This window comes from Manacus candei, unplaced genomic scaffold (assembly GCF_025592945.1).
Source record: "Manacus candei isolate 608988 ecotype Guabito, Panama unplaced genomic scaffold, ASM2559294v1 h1tg000050l, whole genome shotgun sequence".
NCBI lineage: Eukaryota > Metazoa > Chordata > Aves > Passeriformes > Pipridae > Manacus > Manacus candei.
Window position 1 is genome coordinate 22,384,246 of NW_026138098.1, and position 24,996 is coordinate 22,409,241.

The 24,996-nt window shown below is 37.8% G+C and overlaps 1 protein-coding gene across 3 annotated transcripts in view; it reads left to right on the forward strand.

Moving 5' to 3' along the window:
* ADK (adenosine kinase) overlaps positions 1-24,741 on the forward strand; it is a 276,047-nt gene extending 251,306 nt beyond the window's left edge. For all 3 annotated transcript variants that reach the window (XM_051800961.1, XM_051800963.1, XM_051800962.1), the window contains 2 exons: positions 6,248-6,334; positions 23,540-24,741. In XM_051800961.1, the coding sequence (XP_051656921.1) occupies positions 6,248-6,334; positions 23,540-23,664 (212 nt within the window). In that variant the 3' untranslated portion in view covers positions 23,665-24,741. The remainder of the gene's footprint in view (positions 1-6,247; positions 6,335-23,539) is intronic.
* The last annotated feature ends 255 nt before the right edge of the window (positions 24,742-24,996 follow it).

Genomic DNA, 24,996 nt, shown 5'->3' on the forward strand with positions numbered 1-24,996 from the left:
AGAGTCGCCGTGTTGTATCAGTGAAGTATCTGCAGGAGCTTTTCTTAATTTTGGTGCCTATGACTTCACACCCTTTTCGTTTTCCGAGTCCTCAACCCCTTTCTCAGTGCGGACAGGAATCCCAGGAAGAGGATTTAGCTCTGAACGCTACCTTATGTCTCCAGCAGCCATGCCGAGCTAGAGGAGTGTGTTTGCTGGCAGTTCAGTGGGCGCAGTTTCAGCTCCCTCTGAAATCTGTGCCTGGCGGGCAAATGGCAATACTCTTGTGTGCTTGTAAGGCTTTTTCAACAGAGTTCATTGCCATTCTAAACCTTAAACATTGTGACACATGCCAGAAAAATTCAGCAGCTTGTTCTTTAGGGCAGTTTTTCCATATATGTATGCACATATATATATTAAAAAAATGTTATATTAGCGACAAACTGAAGCAGAACTAGTATTTTCTGTTGACCTCTTGCTTCTCCATCTTTTATCCAAAGTGTTTTGTTTACTTGTTCTAGGAATTATTTAATATTAATTTATTATAAGAGATTTAATTTGAGAGATTCAACTCATGGCACTGGCAAGTGATGATATATAGAATAATGACATTTAAGTCTGTCCCACACCTTTGACGAAGTCCAATAAAACACATTTGGGCCTATAGAAGGTGATGAGTCATTAGTTGATGCTGTTACATTTGTTACAATTGTAACTAGATACAGAGTTCTGAGTCCGATCTCGTGCTGGTATAAATCAAGAGTTATTTCAAAGGAGTGGTGTTGAATTAACAGGAGTGCAGACAGGATCAGACGTGGATTCAGAGGATACATGCTGTGTGCAAAAATAGTGTTTAATTTCACATCATTGCTATTATTTGATATGTATGAGTGTACAAGTTCCTTTGGATGAACCTTCATCCCCCTGTTAACTCTAATCCTATGAATCACACTTCAATGAGTTGCTATGATTATGTCTTCTGAATAAAAATGCTCTTGACCAGATAGTGGTACAATGTGTATGTCTGAGGAGAGCTGTAAAGGGAAGACAAGTCTCATTTACCTCATAGAAGACAGGGAGAATGGGGTCTGCACACTGTCATTCCCCCCATGGATAGGTATAGGACCATATCTACTCTATGAGTAGAGCCACAGAAGATTCAAAGTCTTTGGCATCATATTCTTTCTCTGTTTCTACTGAAAATGAACTAGTTGTCTCTGAGGGACAGCACTTTGCATCCTGACCAACACTTTTGCTTAGCCAGCTACAGAAAGAATTTTAGTCCTATTGCAAAAGAGACCCATTACTTGGGTCCTTTATTATGGAAATCGATTAATATTTGTATTACTTGTATTATACTATAGACATTAAAGCATTGTAAATGACAGCTGGTCTGTAACTTGTTTAGGGTAACATTGTTTATTATAGGGATAAAGGATGAACAACCTCTACATTACTAGTTATAAATATTTCTTGGGTACTTGTTGCATTCGTTACAATACCACATCATTTGTTGTGCATTATTAAAATACTTGGTAGAAAATCCCAAAGCATGCAGCTGACTTGCATCTTGTTTATTATGCTATTCAACTCTATTGACTTGCAGAAATAAATTCCTTCTTTTTCTGACAAGCCCTAAATAGCTACAGCACCAGGCCAACAGCAGTGCACAGACCTAGATGGAGGAGATGTTGGCATGCAAAACAAGGCAAACTTAACGTGCACACAGAAAGGGCCAGGAGGGCCAGAGTGTCCATCTAGTGCCACTGTCTCAAAGTCCTAGCCTGAAAATGCAGGATCTCCTTCTGTTTGCTTAGAAGTGACAGGTTGAATCAGCTCTGCCAGGTTTGAAATACATCATCACTGGAAATCTTAAGGATTTCTAAGGGGGGTTCAGCGTGCAGTGCCCTGCCCCACGTTGCCTGACAGCTTTGGACAGTGGTGGGGCAGCTGTGGTATCTGTTTGACGTGCATTATCCAGTGTGGAATTGTGGTGGGAAGAACAGGAACAGCAGCAGTGTTTTACTGTAGAACAAAACAGGAGAAAGTGTTGTTATACTAAGGGTTTTAAGGATGTATTGATGTGCTGAAGAAGGTACAGAGACTTAGAACCTGTAGGCTTCTGGGGTTTACCTTCTGGAGAGAGGTGAGAGTAAAGGATCATCCAAACAGACATGGGCTAGTTTCAAATACTTTTCTCATTACTTACCTTACAGCTGCCCAGAGACATTTATAGGTTTTGAGTTCAGGTTTCTATGTTCTGTTAAGTTCTTCCTGTCTCATTTTTTTCTTTCTTTTTATCTGTTTTTTGGCCCCTGATCTAAAGAAAATTAGAGAGGATGGAGGTGGGGAGGAGATGGGACAGAATTCTGTTTCACAGTTGTTCCTTTTTTTACAAGTTAAAGCTCACAAAAGAAACATGACTGTGACTCCATCTTGTAAGCATCTGTACTACCACTACCAGCCCAAAATCAAAAGATTATTTGAGGAAACAGCTAGACCTTTTTTTGTATATATTTTAGCTCTCCCTTCTTCCTTTTATTTTATTTTAAAACAAAATTAAGGACACTCCAACATGTTGCCCATAAGAGTTCTGTTACAGGTAATTAAATGTAAGTTTACACATTTAATCTACTTTTAAGAGCAAGAGAGACTGGTAAATGACCCAGTTAAGGAAAGTACTCAGCCTAATTGGATGTAATGATTGCTTGCTGGTGTTTATTACTGTACTAAGAGTAGACATGTAGTCTGTGATTCTAATTTGGTTTAAAGACAGACCTGTAATATTTGCAGCTATCATCAGAGTTCGTTTGTTTCTGTTAACATTGTGAAATAGGCTTATATTCATTTGGGAACTTAAATGTATTAGAATGGAAGGAGCACTGTTTTTTTTCAGTTAATATTGCTCTCCAATTATCATCTTTCTAGACTGTTTTACCTACAAAAATGTTTTAAGTTAGATATGCTAGCACATATTTTTGCCTGAGGAAAATAAATATAGATTTCACATGTTTGTATACATAATGCAAGAGATTAGCAATAACTGAATTTACCAATGAGCTGAATCCTTCTGACTTGTCTGTGAATATTGTCTTCAGCCTATGGAATCACTACATTAATGTTTGGATTGGATTATTTCTATATCATTCTGAAAGAGTTGACTTCCTGACTAATGTAAAGTCATTGAGAATAGAATCAAAGTCCCAAAATTTTAGATTTTATTATTGCTTGTTACTAAAATTTCCCTAGTTATAGTCACCGTGTCGCAATTTGCACTCACAATTCTGGGCTTCCAGGAAATGATATCCGAGTGGAATGTGTTGTATCACAGAAGATATTTGTTGCTTAAAAATAGAACACTGGATTTTATGCCCAGAGGAGCGGCACTTGGACTTCAAAACACTTACGTAATTATTCTTTATTTCATAAGCTCTCAGAATGATGAATGAAATCAGAACTGACTTTGAAAAGCAAGGCCACTGACAACCAGTGTACTTAGCCAAGGTGTCTCAATGTTCACTATGATGGATTTGGGAGTTTTATACCATAACAGATCAAAAATGAAGTTAAAGCAAAATTAAAGTCACAAAAGCAAGGATATTCAGAATGGAGACTTCTGCTTCATCGTAATTCACCCTGTTGTGCCTGGTTGTTACACAACACAGTTCAGTCAGAGGAGTTAGCTATTTAGGTGCTAATACACAGCACCTAAATACAATGTAATTTAGTGGCAGCTTTAATTCTGACTGACTTCATTTATTGTGAAGGAAAGGAAAAAAAACCTAAACCTCAGTATTCTTTTGTTGATATTTCAGTATAAATTATTGTCAACTGTAATGTAGTAGACTCTACTGTGCTAGAAGAAGTTCTCCTAAGGTTAAAGAAAGATAACTTACCTATTGGATATGTGCATATAGTAATATCCTTGTAATGTGGTATGTGCTCCTTCTGAAACTTCAGTACTTCAAAATATGAGATTATTGCTCCTCTTGAAAATATATATAAAGTTATATAGAGAAAATGTAAGACCCAGAGATGGAAAACTGTAATAAGAAAAAAAACTCAAAAACAACTATTCACCGGACAAATTTCTTGATGGTATTTGGGGTTTTAGACTAATTCAGTTACAAACAATTATATCTACTGCAGAAAGAATAAACTAAGAGCTCATAGTGCAATACTTACCTGCACGTACTAGAGGGAGCTGAGGGAAGGAATCAAGACAGAGGAGGAAAAGAAAGGAAAAAGACGATGGTGAGAACTTTCATTTGTACTAGTTTGCTTGAATAGAATCTTATTTGATGCCAAGTCCCATTTACAGCATTCAAAATACAATGTCTGTGCATTATTCACTCTCTGTGCCCAAACACAGACATTTGTATGCATATGCAATTGTCTGCTGTGCATTTAACGTAGAACATCTGTGTGTGCCTGTGCACACTTGGGATGGAAGCAGGTTAGTTTATTACAATGTGGCTTCAACAGACTCATCACATTGTTCATTGTTTTAGTATTATCTAGAGCAAATCAATATACCTTCTTGTGAAATGGATGAATACACTCTGCTCGTCTGGCAGAGTTTAATGTAAGACCTCTCCTTGATTTCCAATTCAAATGAATCCTGTTAAAATTACTAAAAAACATTGCTCTTGAAGACTATCTTAAGAGCACAACACAGCATTGAAGCACGTTTCTAAATAGCTTTCTTAACAGGATAGAGAGTAGGATGCACTGAGAACTGACTGAAACCTGTTCTTTAATTGGAATATTCATCTTATGTTTTTCATTACCCTTTTTCCTTTGCCTCTCATGGATGGTTGTTGCTAATGCTCCCCTCCCCTCCCCTCCTGGTGGGCCAGCCAACAGTTCCCTCTGGAGGCAGCATCATTATATCTGCCTGGTTCACTTAGTAGCAGATGGTGAAGAGCAGTAGAGCTGATACACTGCATTTCACAGAAACCAGGATCCTTCTGGTACCTCTGCAGCATACACAGACTTGCCTGATTTGAGACTGTGAATTCTTTATATGCCTTCCAAACTAGGTTTCCTTGTTTGCTACTGTGTACATCAGTGTAAGAGCGATTTTTATGATTTGCTCTGTTGCTGGACAGTGAAGAAACTACTCATCTGCAGGTTTCAGCGACTGGAAGATCTATTTTGCATTTTATTTCTATTTTTACCAAAAATTAAGAGAAAACAACTCTGATGGTTTTCATTTTCGCTGGTTGACAGGCTTTTCTTCCCCCTCCCCTTTTTGTAATTCCTACTGTCTGCCAAAGGACAATCTGTTTGCTCTGAGACAGTTTAATGCATACTGACTACCAGAGGCAGAACTTCCATTGGCTCCGTTACAGGGGTAATTTACACTTTAACAAGGTATTGTGACAAGGTGGTAATTATATTTTTATCACGTCATTATGACATTACCACCTGGAAAGCCATAGCTGATTAATTAGTGGCATATATTAAATTTATAACCCTAGAACTCTAAAGTTATCATACCTAAGTGGTGTAATTATGTTGAACTGTGGTGTGGCAGTGAATTGAAGGTGAAGATGTTGAGTATCCACCTATTGCAATAGGTTTAAGGAGTGCCAGTAGAGGGCAGGGAGCTGAAGGAAATAGTTGGGTTTTTTAAATAAATACCAAGGAAGGGGGTGAAGTGATTGAAATCTTGAAACCAAACCTAGTCATATGGCAAGTTGTAAGGCTTCTTACATATATGGGGTTTTTTTAAAGAGGTAATTTGAGAGCACTTTGATTTACACTTGTTTCTGCATTTTATTTCACAGCTTTATTTTAGTTAATTGACGTATATTTTGATTTTCACAGTGCAGCAATTTCTGTTGATCTTTTGGAGGCTTGTACTGGCCATTCTGGAAGCTACATCACCTCTCTGCAACCAATAGGAAGCACTGTTTTTGGCAGGACACATTTTTCTTAGTCTTGTCCATATGCCCAGATGTTTTATGTTGTTCCTTCTGGTTTACTTTTTTTTCTCTTGTCCTTAACATTAGGAGGTAGAGAAAATAAATTAGGCTGGAAGTAAATAATGAAAATGCCCACAACAAATAGGTTGAGTCAATGTGTTTCCATATCCCTATGCAGTAAATACAGACAGAATTATAAGCCAAATCTATTTTTATCCAAATTACCATGCTGAAGGTCAGAGCTCCAGTTTTGAATTGTTTTGATTTTCACTGTTTGTTGTGCTTTTCAGAGTTGTATTTCCAAGTAACTCATGTTTTATTCTTCCCTTCCTCTACAGAAAATGAAGTGACTACTTTCCCTGTGTTGGTGAGTGATCAGAGTGAAATTGTGGATACCAATGGAGCTGGAGATGCGTTTGTTGGAGGTATTTCTTACTTCTTTCTGTTGTTTGGAGATTATCCTGTTATTCTCTCTGTATAAAATCTACTGATTTTTCATTCAGCTGTCCTTCAAAACGAGCTTCATTCTCTTACAGCTTTTCTCTGCATCCTGAAGTTATATGATTTAATTAAGTTCTGATTTCCAAAGGGAAAGTGTGTTCTGTTACTTCAAAAATAATGTGCCGTTATGCTGTACTCTGGTCGTTTTCATGAGATTAATTGTATCTGTCAGACTGTTGCATAAACAAGCTGCATCAAGTACTATATAGTGTACAGAAATCCCTCCTGGCTTAAATGTTAACACATTGTTGTTCTTTAAAACAGGTTGTAGTGAATATTAAACAGTATGTTAATAAGTGAGCATAATGTCTTTGATCATGTCAATTTTGGTAGAACATCTGCTTCCAATACAATTATTTGGACATCAGAAAAGAATGCAAAGGGTTAATTTGTTAAAACAAACCCAGAAAATATCTGGCATTGCTTAATATACATTTGCAAACTTACTATTTTTTTTGGCACAAGCTCTAAGGAAAAAAGAGGATGTTATGTCTATGCCTGTTTTTAAAAATTATTCAATATAAGCCAAAAACCAATCTAATCCAAGATTTCTGTCATTCATTGTAACCTTCATCCATGTAGTTCTGCGATGCACTGTTGCATCCTGAAGGCTCTAATATCCAGTACGTAGTAGCTGTAAGGAGCTCCATTAGTCACTAATTTACTGGAAACATTACCAAAGAGACTTTATAAATAGAATTGCAGGGCTCAGTCTTGTAGCTGTGAAAGGGATAACAAGCAGTGTGTTACCAAATTAAAGCTTCAGAATTGTGTCCCACTTCAATAAAGTATTCAACATAAGCTTAATCTTAAGCATGTGAGTAATTCCATCCTTACTTAATACAGCACTTAAACCAATGATAAATTTTCAGTATATGCTTAAATCTGGCTGAAGATAGGAATGTTTTCACTCATTAGTTCAGTGCTTTCATGAATCAAAAAGGACAGAAATAGAGGGAAACACATTAGGTCATATTATTCATACACCTTTTAGGGCATGCTTGTCACTCTCTATTGTTGCTAAATCACAAACAAGACTAAATTTGAAGCAGTAGGTAACAGTGACTATAACATAAATAAGATCATTTTCAAGTGCTTGTCCTTGTATGCATTTGCTCTGTGCGTCAGCTGTGCCAGTAAGCTGCTGTTCTTGTGGGGGGGAAACAGAGAGATCTTGCCTATTTTGTTTTCCGTGGCAGCCATGTAAATACATGTATTTATTCCCAGTTCTTCAGATTTTAGGCATTTTGAAATCAAGACTTTTTTTTTTAATAATCCTTCTTATGTTCTTTCTTAGTTTACCTGCGGGAAGACTATTGCAATTAAATAATCAGGGCCTTAAGAACTGCCTGATCTCTAAAAAAACCTTCCTCTTTAAATGACATCCTTTTCCCTGGTACTGTCATAGCTGTTGTTTTTCTGTAGAAGGCCTAAAACATTGACTTTGGTAGTTATTCAGAATATCCTGAATTATGTAAGCTGCATCAGTCTCTGTTCCAAACTACTGCCTTTCACCAGCAGTGTAAGGAGTTCAGGCACATCCTGTCAGGCTGGTCTTGGATCAGTTGTGAGATTCCTTTCTCAAAGGGAAAAATTATGTGGACAGTGTTAAACTCAGGGAGAGAGGGAGGAAAGCAAGGAGAGAGATCCAAAGGATCAACTCTCCTTTGTCAATCTAAGTGTTGACATAATGTGTCTGGATGCAGCAAGCTTCTGTATATTTGGGGTAATCTTAACAAAGGTCCTGTACCCTATTTATGGATGTATATATATTATTTTCCTCGGTTGCCCCACAAATAACGCTGAGTCATCAGATGCTTTTCCTATGGAGTACAAGTGCAATGCAGGACAGTGCATTCTACAGTTCTCTTTCACTGCCAGGGAAAGAAAGGACCACAGCTGGTTTTCCCTCTGCAATGGAAGTTAGCTCAGCAGTTGCAAATCTGTCTGAACTCCCCTTGTGGTCAGACACTTACCTGAGTATTGTTGGGTGAACTTAGGCTCTTGTTGCACCATATTTCTCTCTCCTGTGACACAAAGCAACATGAGCTTTAGAATATCTGTAGTTCTTCCATTAGCTTCTGGAATATCTTAGTTCTCCTCTGTCACTCCATAAATAATAAATTGATCGTTTTTTCTCCTCAGAGAATACATTTTCCTGAGTTTAGTCCAGATGGAAGAATTGGGAGTCATAACAGTCTAGATACACAGCTGATTCTAGTCTTATGTACTTTGGTTCCTTCTTCATGGTGTCATTTAATTTTCCTTACCATATGTGGGAAATAGGATACTGGACTTTGATTTGGTCTGTGTTTCATTTGAGGGAAATGTCTGTATTTTATCCATATCACACTCTTCATGTGTTTTCAAAGTACATATTTGCAACAGGAAAAGTTCTTTATTGTCTCCTTACCAGCAAGCCCTATTCAGCAGTGTTGGCAATGCTGCTCAACATACATATCTTCTATTGGTTCTAGCATCAAGCCAGCTGCAGTGTTATTGTCCTGACAGAATTTTTATAACAGAATGGTTATATTCTCTTCCGAAAGAAGCTTTTCTAGCTTTTTTCTTTGACTGAGGATTTTATCAGTTGTTTACTACCTAGGCAACAGTACATATAATGTTTTGATTTTAGCATCCTTGTAGTAAAATGTTTCAAAATTAATCCCTTAACTAAAAAATTCACCCAGTGTGATAATATACTCTCCTGGAAGCATAGTTCCTTTATTCAAACAGCAGAGAACAAGATTCCCATGACAAAGTTCCCCATACTTCTCTGTGACCAGTATATTAACATGACTGAACAGTGGTTTTGTTGAAGCAAGTGTTTTGACTGAGTGGGAAATGTGGGATATAATGAGAACTAACCCCATCAAGCAGGATTTATTTTACATTGGGAAGTTTGTTAGACTCTTATGATATTTTGAAAGGTCTTTCACAAAGGCACTCTCTTCCAGAGGTATAACTCACAGACTGTAAGGAAATTCCTTCTCAATAATTATGCCAGCTTGGCAAATCACCCCTCATGTATTTCTCCATGTAAAAGTAGAAAATAAGAAATCTGTTGGGTTTTTTTTACTAGAACCAGTCTAACTACTGAAGGTATTGAAGCCTTAAAGTCGTGAAAAAGTTTAAAGACACAAAGTTTCTGGGCACTTGTAACTCTGTGAGTTGATTCATGAGTTCGGCATTTCTGAACATGAAGCCACTGGCCTCCAAGGAGAACTAGCTCACCCTAACAGCTAGCAGCAAGAAATACACTGCATTCTTCAGTCAAAATGTGTTTTTATTAAGTTGGCACCAGGAATATCTCTGAATTTCTTGCCTCTTACTGCAGACGTCAAGTCATCTACCACTCAGGCTGGTGCAATGCATGAATGAGAAACTGGGTTTTAAAATTGCTGCAGGTACCTTTATGCTAAAAACACTTCTCTAAACAATACTATCACATTTCTGCCTTTATTGCTTTCTAGCTACACTGCTACCTTTTAGAAGTTTAAGCAATAATGATTTACTTTGTAGCATCTCAGCACCTCTTGTGGTTTTCAGGGGTACCACAGATTTTTGGTTATAAATCCCTGAAATATCCATAAATTGAAGTTGCGGTTCTACCTCCATGTTCTTACGACGTTGACAAATCACTTGAGCTTTGCTGATGTGGCTTATGTCACAAGAGTCCTCTTAATGGAATTACAGCCTTCGTTTGTAGCGTTTGGGGAGCGTTCAGTTGCTCGTTAAATTAACATTTATTTATTACTAGTCAGCCCCAGTTTGAACCTTTGCAATAATGATAATCAAAGCATATTTAATGACAATAAATAGATTGAAAAATGGGCAGTTTTACCATCTTATGCTTTCCTTTATGCCATCCTGCTCTCTTTAGCCAGAGTAGGTCTGCCTTCTGTTTGAACTCCCCTTTGTCATTGACACCGTAACTAATGAAAACAATAAGCATCTGTTCTGATAGTTGCTGCCATTGTTCCCTGCAAAATCTTTCCCCTAGAATCTGTCTACTCAGTGGAACTGGGTAGAGAGTTCATAACAAATGAATAGGAGAAGGTGTAAAATCAATGTTTCTTCAGCTTCCATCAATATAAATGTATTGACTTAGTAATCTGCTATGATTTAGTCATATACTACATGAAAAGTACTAGAGTATGAAATGGAGCCACAAATCATTTTAAAGTAGTGTGATGAAGCAGTGACAGAATGATCACAGCAAATGTGTATTACTTATCACCATGCTATAAAGATGTTACACCATTCTCAAGGAAAAGAAATCCCAAGGTAGAAGGAGCTCTTCATTAAGCATGGTACAGTGCCAAATACGAGCTGAGAGCAATTTGCCTCTGTCAGTATCAAAGCAGAGGTCAATGGCTCAAACCACCTGTCAATTTAAAAATCTCATTGGCAGCTTTCATGTACTGAGGAATCTCATAAAGCTTCTGGCTGTGGTTTGAAAGCTGCATTCGTTTTTGGTGCACATACCTACAGAATTAGCAGTTCTCTCTCTTACTTGTGAAGCCCAGCATGAGCCTTAAGAGATGGCCAACAACTGTCTCAGCTATCAGAGAACTACTCTGATAGAGACACGGAGAGCAGCAAAAGAGGAATTGTCCTCTTTTATGTGTCCTTGTGTGAGTGGACCTTATGGCATCTTTATCTCCTCTTTAGAGACCACAGGGCTTAGTGAAGATACTTCCCTCCTTTTGTTTCTATTTGAGCCAAACTGGCTCTGTAAAGCCATTCCCTCATCTTTAATATAGACATTAATTCCAAACATTATTTTTTGATCTTAATCTAAATGTCTCTACAAATTAAATAAAGACCTTGGACTTCTAGGAGTTTGCCTAAAGGTCCTCATATTGTTCAGATTTGCCTGTTTTCATGAGGTAAATGCAAATGATTTTCTATAGACTGACATCCAGCTTTGATTTCAGAGCTAAGTAATATTTGGCATACTTCTATATTATCAAAATTTTAAAATATTATCCTTAGTGTGAAACATTCTTTGACTATATTATACATGTACGTATACATGTATGTATATTTGTAAAACCACAGCACAAGAAATAAAAATATAAGTTTGCAAAGAATACATAGTGCACAGAACAGTTGCCCAACATTGCCCCTCTACTACTGAAAATTTGATTGATTCAGAAACCTTTTTGAAAAAAGGTCTGATTCTGTTTTGTCAACACACTAGGATAACTTTGGAATAGCTTGACTGAAGCCAGTGGATTTAAACAAGTATACTCTTGATAAGAATGGAAATGTAATTGAGACCAGTATAATAATTTTTATGATGTTATTCTTCAGAATTCGTAGTTTATGGAAGGAATCCAACAACTTTTAAAATAAAAAGTCATCTCGGGGGGATTTAACATCATCTGAATTGACCCTACCTTAAGCCAGGGGCTCAAGCAAGTGACCTCCAGAGGTCCCTTCCAACCTAAATTGTCCTGTAGTCCTATGAGTTTAATCCTATAGGTATTATGTTCCCAGGTACCAGTTCTTGCTCCTCTGGAAATCCAGCCTCAATCGTCTTCAGAGGGCAATGTTGGTGGCTAAAGAGTAGGAGCTGACTGAATTAAAAAATGAAGTTCATAGAATGAGAATTCCATCTTCTTGCAATAAATCTGATCTAGGGCAAGGAGAGACTGTACTCATGACTTTGTCTAATAAGTCCCTTTTGTATTTCCTGTGAAGCAGTTGTGTGGATGGAAGCATGTGCACATGTGAGAAATTAAATAAGCTCTTATGAATAGTTGCTATATGGCTATTCCAGGAGTGCTAAACATGCAGAAAGATCTGATAATGCCTTCAGCTGAGACAGAGTTGAATGTTTTGTCAGAAAACTAAATTATTAATAAGCTTGTGACTGTATTAAAAAGAAAGTTACTTAATGGATTTCTAGGGCCCTTGAAGATTGTGGAAGAATTTGTTTGCACTAAAAACAAATATTCCTCTTATTTGTTGTATTTTCCTCTCTGTATAAATCTCTGTTGTAAGAGCTACCCTCCCTTCAGTACTCACCCCCCCTAAAGTGTTCTAGATTTGTTGAAATAAGAGTTCAGGGAGCTAGGAATGGTTCATTACTGAAGAGCAGGAGCATGATATCAGAAGCTACTTCATCCACTTACAGAGGTCTTTAATTTTTATAAGGTTTTTATACTTGTTTAAGATACCTTGGGAAGTTGTCATCATTTTTTAATCACGTTTGATAGAGAGAAATACAGTGGATAAAATATCACTGCTTGAAGTACTCCCTTCTGATAACACCAGAGCTCTGAGCTGCATTTTATTTGGCAGCTGTGAGTGAGAGGTATTTTTTTAGTGATATCAATTAAGTATGTATGTGCATGTAACTTGTAATGGCTGATTTTTGCTACAACATTTATCTTCACCAGCGAAGAGAGAGGGGATACTACTTTGAATTGTTCTGCCTTTTCTTTGAGGTAAAGATAACAGTTATGACAGAAAGCAGCACTCTCTTAGTTCTCATTTATACAACATGGCTAATTGCCTCTGAGCAATCCTGAGATCATGGCAAATGAGATATGAAGCTTTGAAATAAAAATACTTTCTTAGTGTCATCAGCATTTTGACTGACAGCCTGCTTTGCCCATCTAATACTCCTGGTTTATAAACAGGATACATGAGTATAATAGCTGAGCTGCAGATAGGACATCAGTCTTTGCTTGCTAAGGGATAACTTGTCAACATGTTCGTGATGGCATTTGTAACTCTCTCAGATAAACATCGCACGTAAACCCAGGCTATTAGATGACCATGTTATCTCTGTAACTGACCTTCTATGAACTAGAAAATTACTAGATTATATGTTCCTAGGTGATTTTTCTCAGTCTCAGCTAGAGGCGCATCATTATTCTGATCAATAGTGTAGCCAGTCACTAGTAATTCCAACGTTAGTATTGGCTCAGTTTAGAAATTTGCCACAGTTTGAATTGTCTCTACTTAAACAAAACCATGAAAATAAATATAACTCAGAAAAAAACATGGAATATTTCTGTTTTCTTTTTTAATTCCCTACTTCTCTTTTTACCAATTTGCCATCCTAAATTAATTCTTTGGAAAGAATACACTCTTCTGTGCTGACATTATACTTAAAACTGGTTGCAAGTGTTGTCCAAGTATAATTGTGATCCAATCTGGTTTAATTGTTTTGTTATAATTGCTACCCTTCACTTGGTTTCTAACTGTTCCTCTTAATTTTATTACATATGTATTCTTTATCCTAATGTAGTAACTTAAATATGGTAATTCACACCTATTCAATGTAAAGGCAATCCAGAAAAAGACACAGTAGAATTCATGTAAGGCAGAACATTAGTATACTTGCTGTCATTTTTTAAATAATGTGTAGAAGTGAGAGATCCACTTAAAAGGATCAGTGTATGGAATTAAAAACCTTCAGAAGTTTCTAATTAGACTGAAGCAGGACCTGATCCTTTTAGCCTCTGTGTCTCTTTTCCTGTCAGTGACACCGTCAGTGTTAAGGGAGCCTCAGTACACAGCAAGAGGATTAATATTTTGCAAAATTGGGTTTTAAAAGGTGTAATTTACCTCACCACAAATTCAGTGACATTCTGGACAGGCTTTGTAAGAAATAAACGTCAAATAGGTTGCATACATTTTAAAAAACAAACCTACGGTGTTAAAAATAGATTTTCAAAACCAATTATAAAGTTCCAATTTTTGCTGTAATAGCTATGGGACAATTACAAATTGACTTAATGCCTCAAAGCAAATCATCACCATTTAAAATACTTTGTCATGCCTACTATCCCTACCCTCATAACATTTCATTTTATGTTAATGTGTCATGTGTAAGAAAATCATGTAACGATAAAGAAAATGTTCATATGGAAGGTTAGAAATTACTTTAATGAGTTATTATTACCTTGCTTGCAGACTGTTGGCAATATTTTTGTGTTATTTTAATGTATTCTGAGTAGAGACAGAGGCACTCGTCAGATGGGATCATCAAGAACATTCCCCTGGGAATCAGGGCAGGATATAGTCCCCTAAGAAATGATGTGTCAGATTAGGCTGATGCTATATTCACAGGAGATAAAACACCACACCAGGAAATATAAAAATACTCTGAAATATGTTGTGTGTTTCACATCTAATGTGCCTTGGTGGGGTGGTTTGCAGATTGACACACTGGCCATAAAGGTACTTCTCAGACTGGGTATTTGCTAGCTGGGTCCTTGCTTGCAGCTGCTCTGTTATATAACAGGATGGTAACGTCTCCCAGAATTTGTTCACTTCCCCCACACTGAAATGGGTTCATACTTGAAGTGGGAAGATGGCAAGATTGCAGTAAAAAGGAATTAAAAGAAAAAATATGGTCCAAGTTGAAAGCAGCTGTAGTAGCAGTGCTTGTAGGTTGGTTTGCCACTGATCTCCGACTTAGCAGAAAGGGACATTATTGTTACTGGTGATCGTAAGTTATTAGTATCAACCCAGGACTTTAACAGATATTTAAAGAGGCAAAACATATCAAATGTCACTGTATTAAAATAGGAGCATTATTAATATAATGCTAGGGTAGGCTATTTCAGCCCACAAAAGTCAAAAAATTCATAGGCTGCCTAGCTCCTGTATTCCCACTGCATTGGGTGTTGCTTTTTGATTCTCTTTTCATAGTGCTGGCTTGGCTGTGTGGAAGCACACCTGCAAATAAAACCTTCTGGAGAGATGGTTGCTCTGCAAACGCAATTTCAAATCTCCTGGCTTTTGTGCATATGAGTCTCAGCTATGGAGTTACATTCATGTAGCCTTTTTTGCACTTGAATATATGTTAAAAACTGAATAAAGGATAGTACATATTATTCCAATTTATTATCCTTAGAAAGTCATTATTTCTACATTCAATTAGGGCAGTTCTCTTCCTTTTATTCCAAGAGGTAATGGTGTAGTAATCTGCACTATTTAATATCAATGCAACAGATCTGGTTTGAGGCTCAGAAAATTTCCTCAGGTACTAATAAAAGAAAGGTTATTTCACTCTGCTGTCTCAAAAATTACTAAGAAGAATTTTAGGTTTTGAAGAACACTCTCTAGAATACTTTTAGGAAAAACAAAGAGAAATATCAGCCCAGAAAGTATTTTTTTCAGATAGAGAACATAATTCCAGTATTTCGGTTGGCATGTGCAGTACCTTGAATACTCCTGGTAAACTTGGAGGGTGTTTTTTAATCAAATGTTTCCACTGGAGGCTGGTGGAGACAAGCCTAATGCAACCAGATTGTGATCCTAAAGGAAATTCTCCAAAGCTCATCATGTGGACTTAAAAATCAAAAATAGGTCTAAACCACGAGAAGTTATGACTTGGTTATCAGTTTACTCAATCACATCTTTCTTGGAGCGTATTATAGGCTGAAATGGTTCTTTTCTTGGGCAATAAGATGCTCTAGGGAATTTAATAGAAATTATCTGCAGCAGATTATATAGAGTCCACTAAGGATGATTTATGTGGAAGGGTGTCAGACTAAAAAACACTTAAGACTCCCCTCCAGCCCTGAGCTATTCCATTTCAGAAGGTGGGTAGTCCACAGTCAAGGCAGTGATAGGAAAACTCCCATCAGTCTGAGTAGGCTTCACATGAGGATCTAAGTTTTCTCAATCCAAGGCACAGCCTTCAGGACCAAACCACTATAGAGTTACAAACTGATCCTACTTGCACAAAAGCATCAGAGAAACAAGACTGCTAATTTTCCTTAGAGGAAGCCTCTGATGGGCCCAAGTGTCTATAGAGGCCCTAGGAAGTATGATCACACCTTGTTCTACAAGCTGCAGTGAGCTGGTCTGGTAGAACCAAACAGTGGTAATCACATATGCAATGCAATGAAATTATTCAGCCTTGAGTAACTGATTCCTAACGGAATAACAAGGATGTAATGAAGTTTTATTTCGTTTTTTTTTATTGTCACATTTCTGCAGGAATCTTTCATTAACATTTTCCACATGTAATGGTTTAAAGCATTAAGAGACCGAGTTCTTTTTTTGCTTTGTGTATTCAACACCTCCTCTCCATTCCAGGAAAAAGCTGCTAAACTCAAAACACTCCTTTCACTTATTCATAGTTGTCTAGTAAATGCAAAGTTGTTTTATTTGCATGTGTCCATAAATGACTGTATAAGCTCAGACTGAGGAAGACGTATAACCATCTCAGTGATCCTTACAGAAATTCAATGCATTCAAAATGTGTCCATAAATAAGAAGAAAACAAGAGGGATAGGGACAGCAATACCAGTATTCACTGCTTTTCTTAAAACATGCTTGGTTTGATATTCATGCTGATGATTAGAAAATAAGAAGTTTCTGTAAGAGGGTTGTACACAGGCAGTGAAATGCATTTAGCACGTGACCATTTTATAAATAAAGTAAATATAGACTTCTGAGACATTTTATTCCTGATCTCATGGTTTTGTCATTCTCTGGAAGCAAAAATATTGACATTTACCAGGCTGTTTGTTCCAGCTTTCTGATCTCCTGCAGTTTATTTATATAACAACCTTATCGATGAGCCTCTTACTCAGCTCTCTAGGTTTAACTGAGTTGAGTCGATTTGTTACCACAGCTTCAAGGAGCTGTTACAGAACAAGCGAGACATCCTAATAAAGCTGTAAACGTGTTTACTCAAACATGGTATTGATTTTACTTGGAGAGGGAGAAGCTAGTGCTTAGCATGGTGTCAGGGAGGATGAATTTAACTGCAGTTTTTCATTGTCATCTGTCATGGTTGTGAAACACTAAGTGAAGCCACAAGAGGATAATTAGAATTGCCAGAAATGTAGCCCCTAAAATCAGTTAACCACTTGAGATTTTTGTAGTTTAATTAGTTTTTATTAAAACTTTCCTCCAGTGGTATAGTCAGGAAGGGTTTTCTAATGTTCTTTTCAGTGAGAGATTTCAAGGTTGCCACTTGTTAGATATACATCTTAAATTACTGTTTTTACAAAAGGGTTGGTAACCTTTTTTCTCTCAATTGTAATTAGCCTGGCACTACAGTTCTGTATAAGCACAGAGCCATTTTATTTTAAAGGTGAGAGAAAGACACTTCTTCATATACATATACATTTATAGTTAATAACATATGTGTATGTATGGAATAATGTTTACAGTAAATTTTGAGAGAGAAAGTGCTATGGTGTGTGAAGGCTGAAAGAAGTATAGTGTATTTGAAGATGCTTACATTTAATTTGTCTTATATACTGTAAGTCTGATGTGTCAGACCACGGTGCCAAAAGACATGACAACAGAAGCCAAATCCCACCCTTAATCAAAAACGTTTCCATTTAGAATAGCCAACATTTGGTTTGATAGCAATGGGCAGGGCCTCTGGCTTACCACGGTTCTTGGCTGTAATATCCACCATCTGCCACAAAATTAAAAAAGGAGAAACCTCAGCATGTTGAGGTACAGTCGTTCAGTGACTATTTTGCGGAACCAACTGATGCCAACATCTTTTACAAAATCTAGGCTGGCTGGTTGGCTCTTGGCAGCAGCATTGCCAACCACCTGATTACAACTGACCAGGCTCGTGCTACCACAACATTAACCCACTCCAACAGTGCTAAAAGACATCCAAAAAAGCCTCAGTCATCAGCTACAAGGCTTTACATTGCTTGGGTAATATTTCTTGAAAACTGCATCTTCCCACACTGCTGGCCTGGAAATCTAGTGGGATCACATAAAAATAGATGAGCGTTCAAGCAACTGTGATAAATTCTGTATATGAACAAGAGTGTGAAAAGGTGCTTGCAACTGTCCCCATGGTAGAATAACACCATTTTAAAAAATGCAGTTCACAAATTAGGCTGTAGAAATTTTAAGTACAAAAAAGAGGAGGCAGCTCAGCTGTTCATGATCCTTTCTGTGTCTGGGACAATTTTGCTGGTGAATGGCCTGGCTAGCGTGGATTATATTAGGTGCTTCAGGATTCAGCTGGATGCAGAGGATTGTCTGGGAACATCACATAGCAAAAGGTTTTGAGGGACTCTGACTCAGGGTCAGCTTGTAATTGTTTATAATTAATGCATTTGATAATTGGTTTTTTCTGCTTTTCTCTCTTGTATTAAAAAAACCAAACAAACAAGCAAAAAAAAACACATTAATTTTGCCATGGGCATTTTATAAAGGTTGGAAGTGTGAGAGAAACTGCAGAAAGACGAGTAGTGGGGGAGCTGGGTGACGGAGGCTATAAACGGATTTCCAGCCAGCATTAGTAATTAACAGTCATTAAAATTAATTGTCAAGTGTACAATTTGAAATGAAACATTTGGCTTCAATATGAGCTGTTTTTAAGTGTTGTTAAACCATTACTGAAGCAGACCAGAACTGTTTTAAAATCTTCACTATCGGACTCCCACATTCCTGCCCAACTGCACTAGCACTAGGCATTCGTTCAGAATTACCACTGATAATTTGGAAATAAAACTTCCAGAGAAATCACTGACTTTGGTGAAATTGCCTCTGAAGCGTCTGTTTTCCTAGAAAATTAACTTGGTTCTCCTTTAATGGTTTTTAAGTGCTACTCTGCTCTTAGGAGTAGCAAAGTTAAGACAACACCTTTTGTGTCAGTCAGTGGACTGTCTTGCTGTTCTTTTCAAAATCATATTGACATTCCCAAAGAGATTTGAGCTGGTTTCAGTGAGGGCTTTGATTTGGGTCTGGATCTAAGGCTCAAGCACTGCTTCTGGCATTTAACTTACAGGACTTTCCATTTGGTGATAAGCACAAAAAAGAAAAAGGCAACTTGCTTTTTCCATCCCTCATTCTGTTTGCAGACCTCACAATTATAAACATTGTCTTTGAGAATATGTAGCAAGCAAGCTAGAGATAATAAAGATTAACTCTCAATTATTTCAGGCACACTTTTCAGAGCAAAGTGATTTCAGAGTTGCTTTTCTCTACTGAGCAGAAAAGAAATAATTAAGGGCCAAAAATAGCTATTGGTGTGTTATAATCACTTCTGTCCTCTGGGAATGCAAATACATTTTGCACCACTCTAACATTTAAAGCAACTTTTGAAGCAAAGTTGTCTTTTCTTTCTAGGAAGATAAGTGGGACAAATTGGACACAGTATCAAATAAGTTCTTACCATGACTAGGTGCAAGGTGGTTACTTGGCTGTCCATGCCCATGAGGGACAAAAGGCATCCCATGTACTCTGAAAGCTTACCAAGAGGGCTCATGACAGCAAGGTGGCCTGCTAGACATCCTGCAACTGCCTCTTCTCTTACCCCATAAACAGTTACACACGTTGGATGTCAGGGCAGGAGTCAGACAGTGGGAAAGCCTCGAGTCTGGCTCTTGGCCTTTGTGTTCTAGTGTGAGGAGTGGTACACAATGCATGTAACATCATCCACAGCTTCAGCAGTGCAGAAACACTAGTACAGAATAGCTGCAGTTAGAAGATGGTAAGCAATATTGCCTGAAGGTTTTTGGGGAAAATATTTGAAGTGAAGCTGTCTTGTGTAGCAAAATGTACTACTGCTTTCTGCACTCCATTCCAGTGATAGCCAGGGACTAGTTCAGACCACGCAGAAGTGAAAGTAGATGCTGAGCTACTTTAGTATGTGCTGGGATGATTTAGTTCTGTGATCCCAGGCCTGTGATACAGGATCAGAGTTCGGTTCTGCTGTTCTGGTCTGTGAAGTTGTAGGAGTGTAAAGTAAGTTTGAAGCCATGTTCATTTATCTTTCTGCATTTCCAGTCATGGCACCTTAAAGAGATTACACAGTTCAACTGCTTATCATCTTCCTTCCACCACCCTGCTCACTGTTCAGGCTCTTTGAATACTCACTAACTGACTTCAGTTTAAATCAGCTGGGTTAGCAAAGATCCACTGTTCAACAGCTTACTGCTTAAACTGATCTGGCTCATTTTGACAGGGTGTCAGGTTATAGCAGCAGCAAAGAAGCATAGTGAAAAACAGATGGGGGAGTAACTACTTCAGCTGGAACTCAGAAGTTCTGAATCCATTCCTTGAGAGTGTGACTCATGGGGTTTGCATCACAGTACCTTATGCACTGGAGGAGGCAAACCCTGAATTACATTCTGACCATGTTGCTTTTTACAGCATTAACTAAAATGAACATTCTGCAGCTAAGGCAGCCAACCTGATAGAGCTCTTTGCTTCTCTGCTCAAACAACAGTGCTTTCTGGTGTTCCCTCGGGGTCTGCTTTGCCAACTGCCTTGCCTTACTATGTGATGTAGTTCTGTGTTTGTGATATGTGTGTTTGTATTGTCATTCGATGTGTTATTGTGTCAGATACTACTATTTCTATTTCGTCTATGAAACACAGACCTTTTAAGAGAAACTCAACAGACAAGAGAATGGTTTGAGGGCAAACTCCCCACTGCAGTTTCTTCATATCTCATATATGACAGCTGTACTTAATGTCATTTCTCCACCACTCTGAAATCACAGAGATCTCTCATTTCTATCCCCAATTAGAACAGGATGTTTTTTCACCTGACTCTGCTTTCAATAAATCAGAATAAATAAGAAGTAGCTTCACTGAAGACAAAAGATACATACTAGCTTGAAACTACAGTGAGCCTGGGAGGTGGTGACAGTGTCGGTCTAGTTGGTATTGAAAAATAATTCATGTTTTATGGTCTTCTGCTCTGTGGATTTTCTTATCTTCATGTATGTTTGTTGCCTTGATCATAAATGTAGAGGACAGTTGTTCTTTCTTGTATAAACCTCTCTCTGAATTCATGCTCTGCACAAAGCCTAGTGTTTGCCTTTGGAGGCCTGCCCAGTGCATCTTCGATCCTTACTGAGTCAGAAATGGACTGTCTTAACAGCCTCATTTTACATATGGTTACAACTTGCTCTCAAGTTTTAACCACCCAGAAGCACACTGGCAAGCTCCTGCCTCCCAGGCAGTTTAAATTTAATGATTGACATTCTCCACATATCCAAGAAAGTTTCTCCTAAGAATGCATGTTAATGTAATGGAGAGCAGACCATTTTCATCTCGTTATTCAGAAATGGGCTGATTTCTGCCAGGCATGCTGTTTGAATTTCTCAACTGTTGCCCAACTATTGCAGCTGGACCATCCTACCACAGTTGTGTTGTCTGTCATCCCTGACTGCCATCAGTGATAGCACTCACAGTGCAGTTTCTTCCTGTTTCAGATTCTTATCTTTGTATTGTATACTGATAACTCCTGTCTTCTTCACTTTTGCTGGTGGACTTAACTTTTATTAGTGAAGCATTCATTTTTTTTCCCAGCTACTGTCAGTCAATATCTGTGAAATTCCAGGCAATATGTAATTCCCTAGAAAAGTATTGATATCAAAAACATACAAGTTTTCTCCTGGTTGTCAGATAATGTACCTACTCTCTATGGCCTCCCTATTCCGATGAAAAGTATTTGATTTATAGATTTTGTAGTTTCAAACTCTTCTTCCATTCAGTGCACTTTAGAGAAAACTATACATCAACTAGGCTTCTTTTCACTACCACTCATGACTGAGAAGGCAAGATAGATCTTGATAAGTCATGAAAACAGGTCTTTCGCTCACCAGTATTATCCTTCATTAATCTAACCTTAGTTTTCATGGTTTACGTGATTTTTAATTTCCAACAAGCAGACATTATTGCATAGGACAAAATATTTTCACCGTCTTCTAAAATTATGCTGTAATGTGCCACAAAAGGAAATATTTAGAAAAAGAGAACTGATTGAATGAGAGCTTCACAATACAATGTAGAGTCTTTGTCCCAACAGGAACAAAGATGAACAGAGAAAGTGTATATGAAAGCAAGCTAGCAAAACATATCAGCTTTGAATCAAAATTTGTAATATGTCAGAAGTTGGTACCTGTGATCTACATAGTACCTAAGAGAGACATGGTTTCAAGATTACATTTGTGCTGTCAAGGCCCAAAGCCTGAACATGACACAGAAACTGGAAATGGTGGATGAAAGCTTTAAAAAGACCATCTTTCAGCTTGCTAGAATTCTGATTTTCTTGGGCAAGACTCACTTTCCATCTGTGATTGGATGAGGAAGAGAGATACATCTGAAACATATTAAAACCACGATAAAAGTGAATAAAATATTACCTTTAGAATGACAGAATGGAGTTTTAAATTATAAGATACTAAATTTACTTTTCACATCTTGAAAAGCTCTTCCAAATTTAAAATACATATTTCACCTCTGCCATAAGTTCTGCCATGCGTTCTATCACAATAGTTTCAGCCAAGACAAAATGTTTCAGAAATGAGGGACTCAATCCATAAAATTTCTGGTGCTGCTCGTACTTGACTTTTCCAAGTACCTTTTCAGGACTCTCTGCTTCTAATCATTTAAAGAGGTGCTCAGGTTTTCAAAGCACTTGGCTCCCAGTGAATTCTGGCTTTCCAAGCCGTGCATGCCAGGGCTGTGTTAGCTGCAGCTGTGAACCACGTGCCCCTGAGAGGCGCTTGGTTCTCCGTACAGTTTGCTCTTTGTGAAGGTATCTGCAGATGCTCAGAGGTACCCACTGCTTTTGAAGTCTTAGATTAAATGTCCCATAATCAAAGGCAACAGATGTCATCTAGCTTTGCTCATCAGGTAAAGATTTTTCGCCTTCTTTGCACTGCGAGCACCTGTAACTCTGAATATAGATAATGTTTTTCTATTACATGCCTTTCTCTTTTTTGGCGAAAAGCTTGCAGACAGTTGTGTGTAGCTGTAGCCAGTAAGAACAGAAGGAGCTCTCTTGAAAGAGAGCTCCTTCAAAACTGCTTCTTTGTTTTTAAAATGGCCTTTGAGGAATCAGGGGTTATCTCCGGAAAAGAAGAGAGCAATAACTCTGGTAAAATCATTTGGAGGACACTAATAATGATCAGTCTTTATAATCTTTAATTTACTTGAAGCCACCAAATGGAGACTTCAGATAGAAATAGCAGCAGCACCACTCCAGCTCTGCAGGTCACTCAAGCACAGTCCTCAATTTAAACTAGCCAGGCTGCCTGTGTATGTACAGACCGACCAGTATTTCAGTGCTTTTCCCAGTGAGAAACTGATACCCCCAAAAACCCTAATCTAACCATTTTCTTCCTTCTCTTTCGCTCCCACTTTGTTCCATAGGCTTTCTGTCCCAGCTCGTCTATGACCGGCCAGTGACCGAGTGCATCCGGGCTGGACATTACGCAGCCAGCGTAATTATCAAGCGGTCAGGTTGCACCTTCCCAGAGAAACCTGACTTCCACTGATACTGGTGAATTGGAGGGATCAAGAGTAACATCTGTGTTGCCATGGGATTGCTGCCTAAATTTTTCCTCATTCCCTTTCCTCACCTTTCCGATACCTGCATCAACGCTTCTGTACTTCTGTTTGTTGTATCCTAAACAAAATATATATTTCTATGGTGTTTTCCATTTCATACATCTACAATGTCTCAGTAGTCTTAACTTTTGGAAACAGTGCTAAGGGAAGCTTATTATCTCATCCGTCAGGAAAAAATGTTCTATTTACACTGTTTACAAGGAAGTACTATTTAAATGACACTGCTGATTAACACCATTAAAATACTTCTGTTGAATTCTCTAGTTTGTATCCAGCTGTGGCCAAATCCCATTCAACTTACATGAAATCAACAGACCTGACTTTATTTGTCACTTAACATTATAAACCAGGAATTGTTCTTTCTATACAGTGGAGTCAGACCAGTGTAAAGAGCAGTGTAAATGTCCCAAGAATTTCCATATGTACTGGAGTGTACAAGATCTGGCCATCAGATCCAGCTCAGCTTCCATGAAAGTACATCGCTGTTTTGTCCTTAATTTAAGGACCTGATCCACAGTTGATATCATGCATTCAGTCGTCTTGCACTGATGGCAATAACTTTGGGTCTGGCCCTATGTGAGAGCAGGCTCTGACCACTTTTATCTGTCAGTACATCTATAGGTCTATAAGTACAGTCACTTTTATCTGTCAGATGAGCTAGCAGATAGGTACTTTCAGTGATTTCAGGGCAGATGCATGAGTTGATGATGAACATAAACTTACAGATAGGTCCTATCTCCTCATGTGAGCTTCCTAGAGGCTGTATTAAGGTACACATAATGAAAATGAGGTACAGAAATATTTATGCAGGATATATTGACAGGATATGCCAAATGGAATCTCTGAAACGCACATTTTTAAACTTTTAATTTACTTTGGATAATTAAGCAATATGGTGGATTTTGTTTGTATTTACAGTATTCAACGAGGTGATCTTACACTGCATTCATTACTTTGCTATGTAATTTGATACTGATAAATAAAGAATAATTGTCATACAGTAACTCCTGGTTTGGTATTAGTATGTGTCTGTCTTTCTTTCATGTATCCTACTGAAATGGGAACAAGAAATGGGTGCTTAACCTCCAGCACATGCTATATCTCAACATTTTATACATGACTTTCAGTGTCTAGGTTGGTGTTCATGGGTGATATCAGCAGTAAACAAGGGAGGGAACATCAGTTTGGTGCTTGTACCAAAGGAGAAATGAAAACTTAATGGCTGGGGTTCCTCAAAGAGTGTAAAGTCAGTGCAGGGT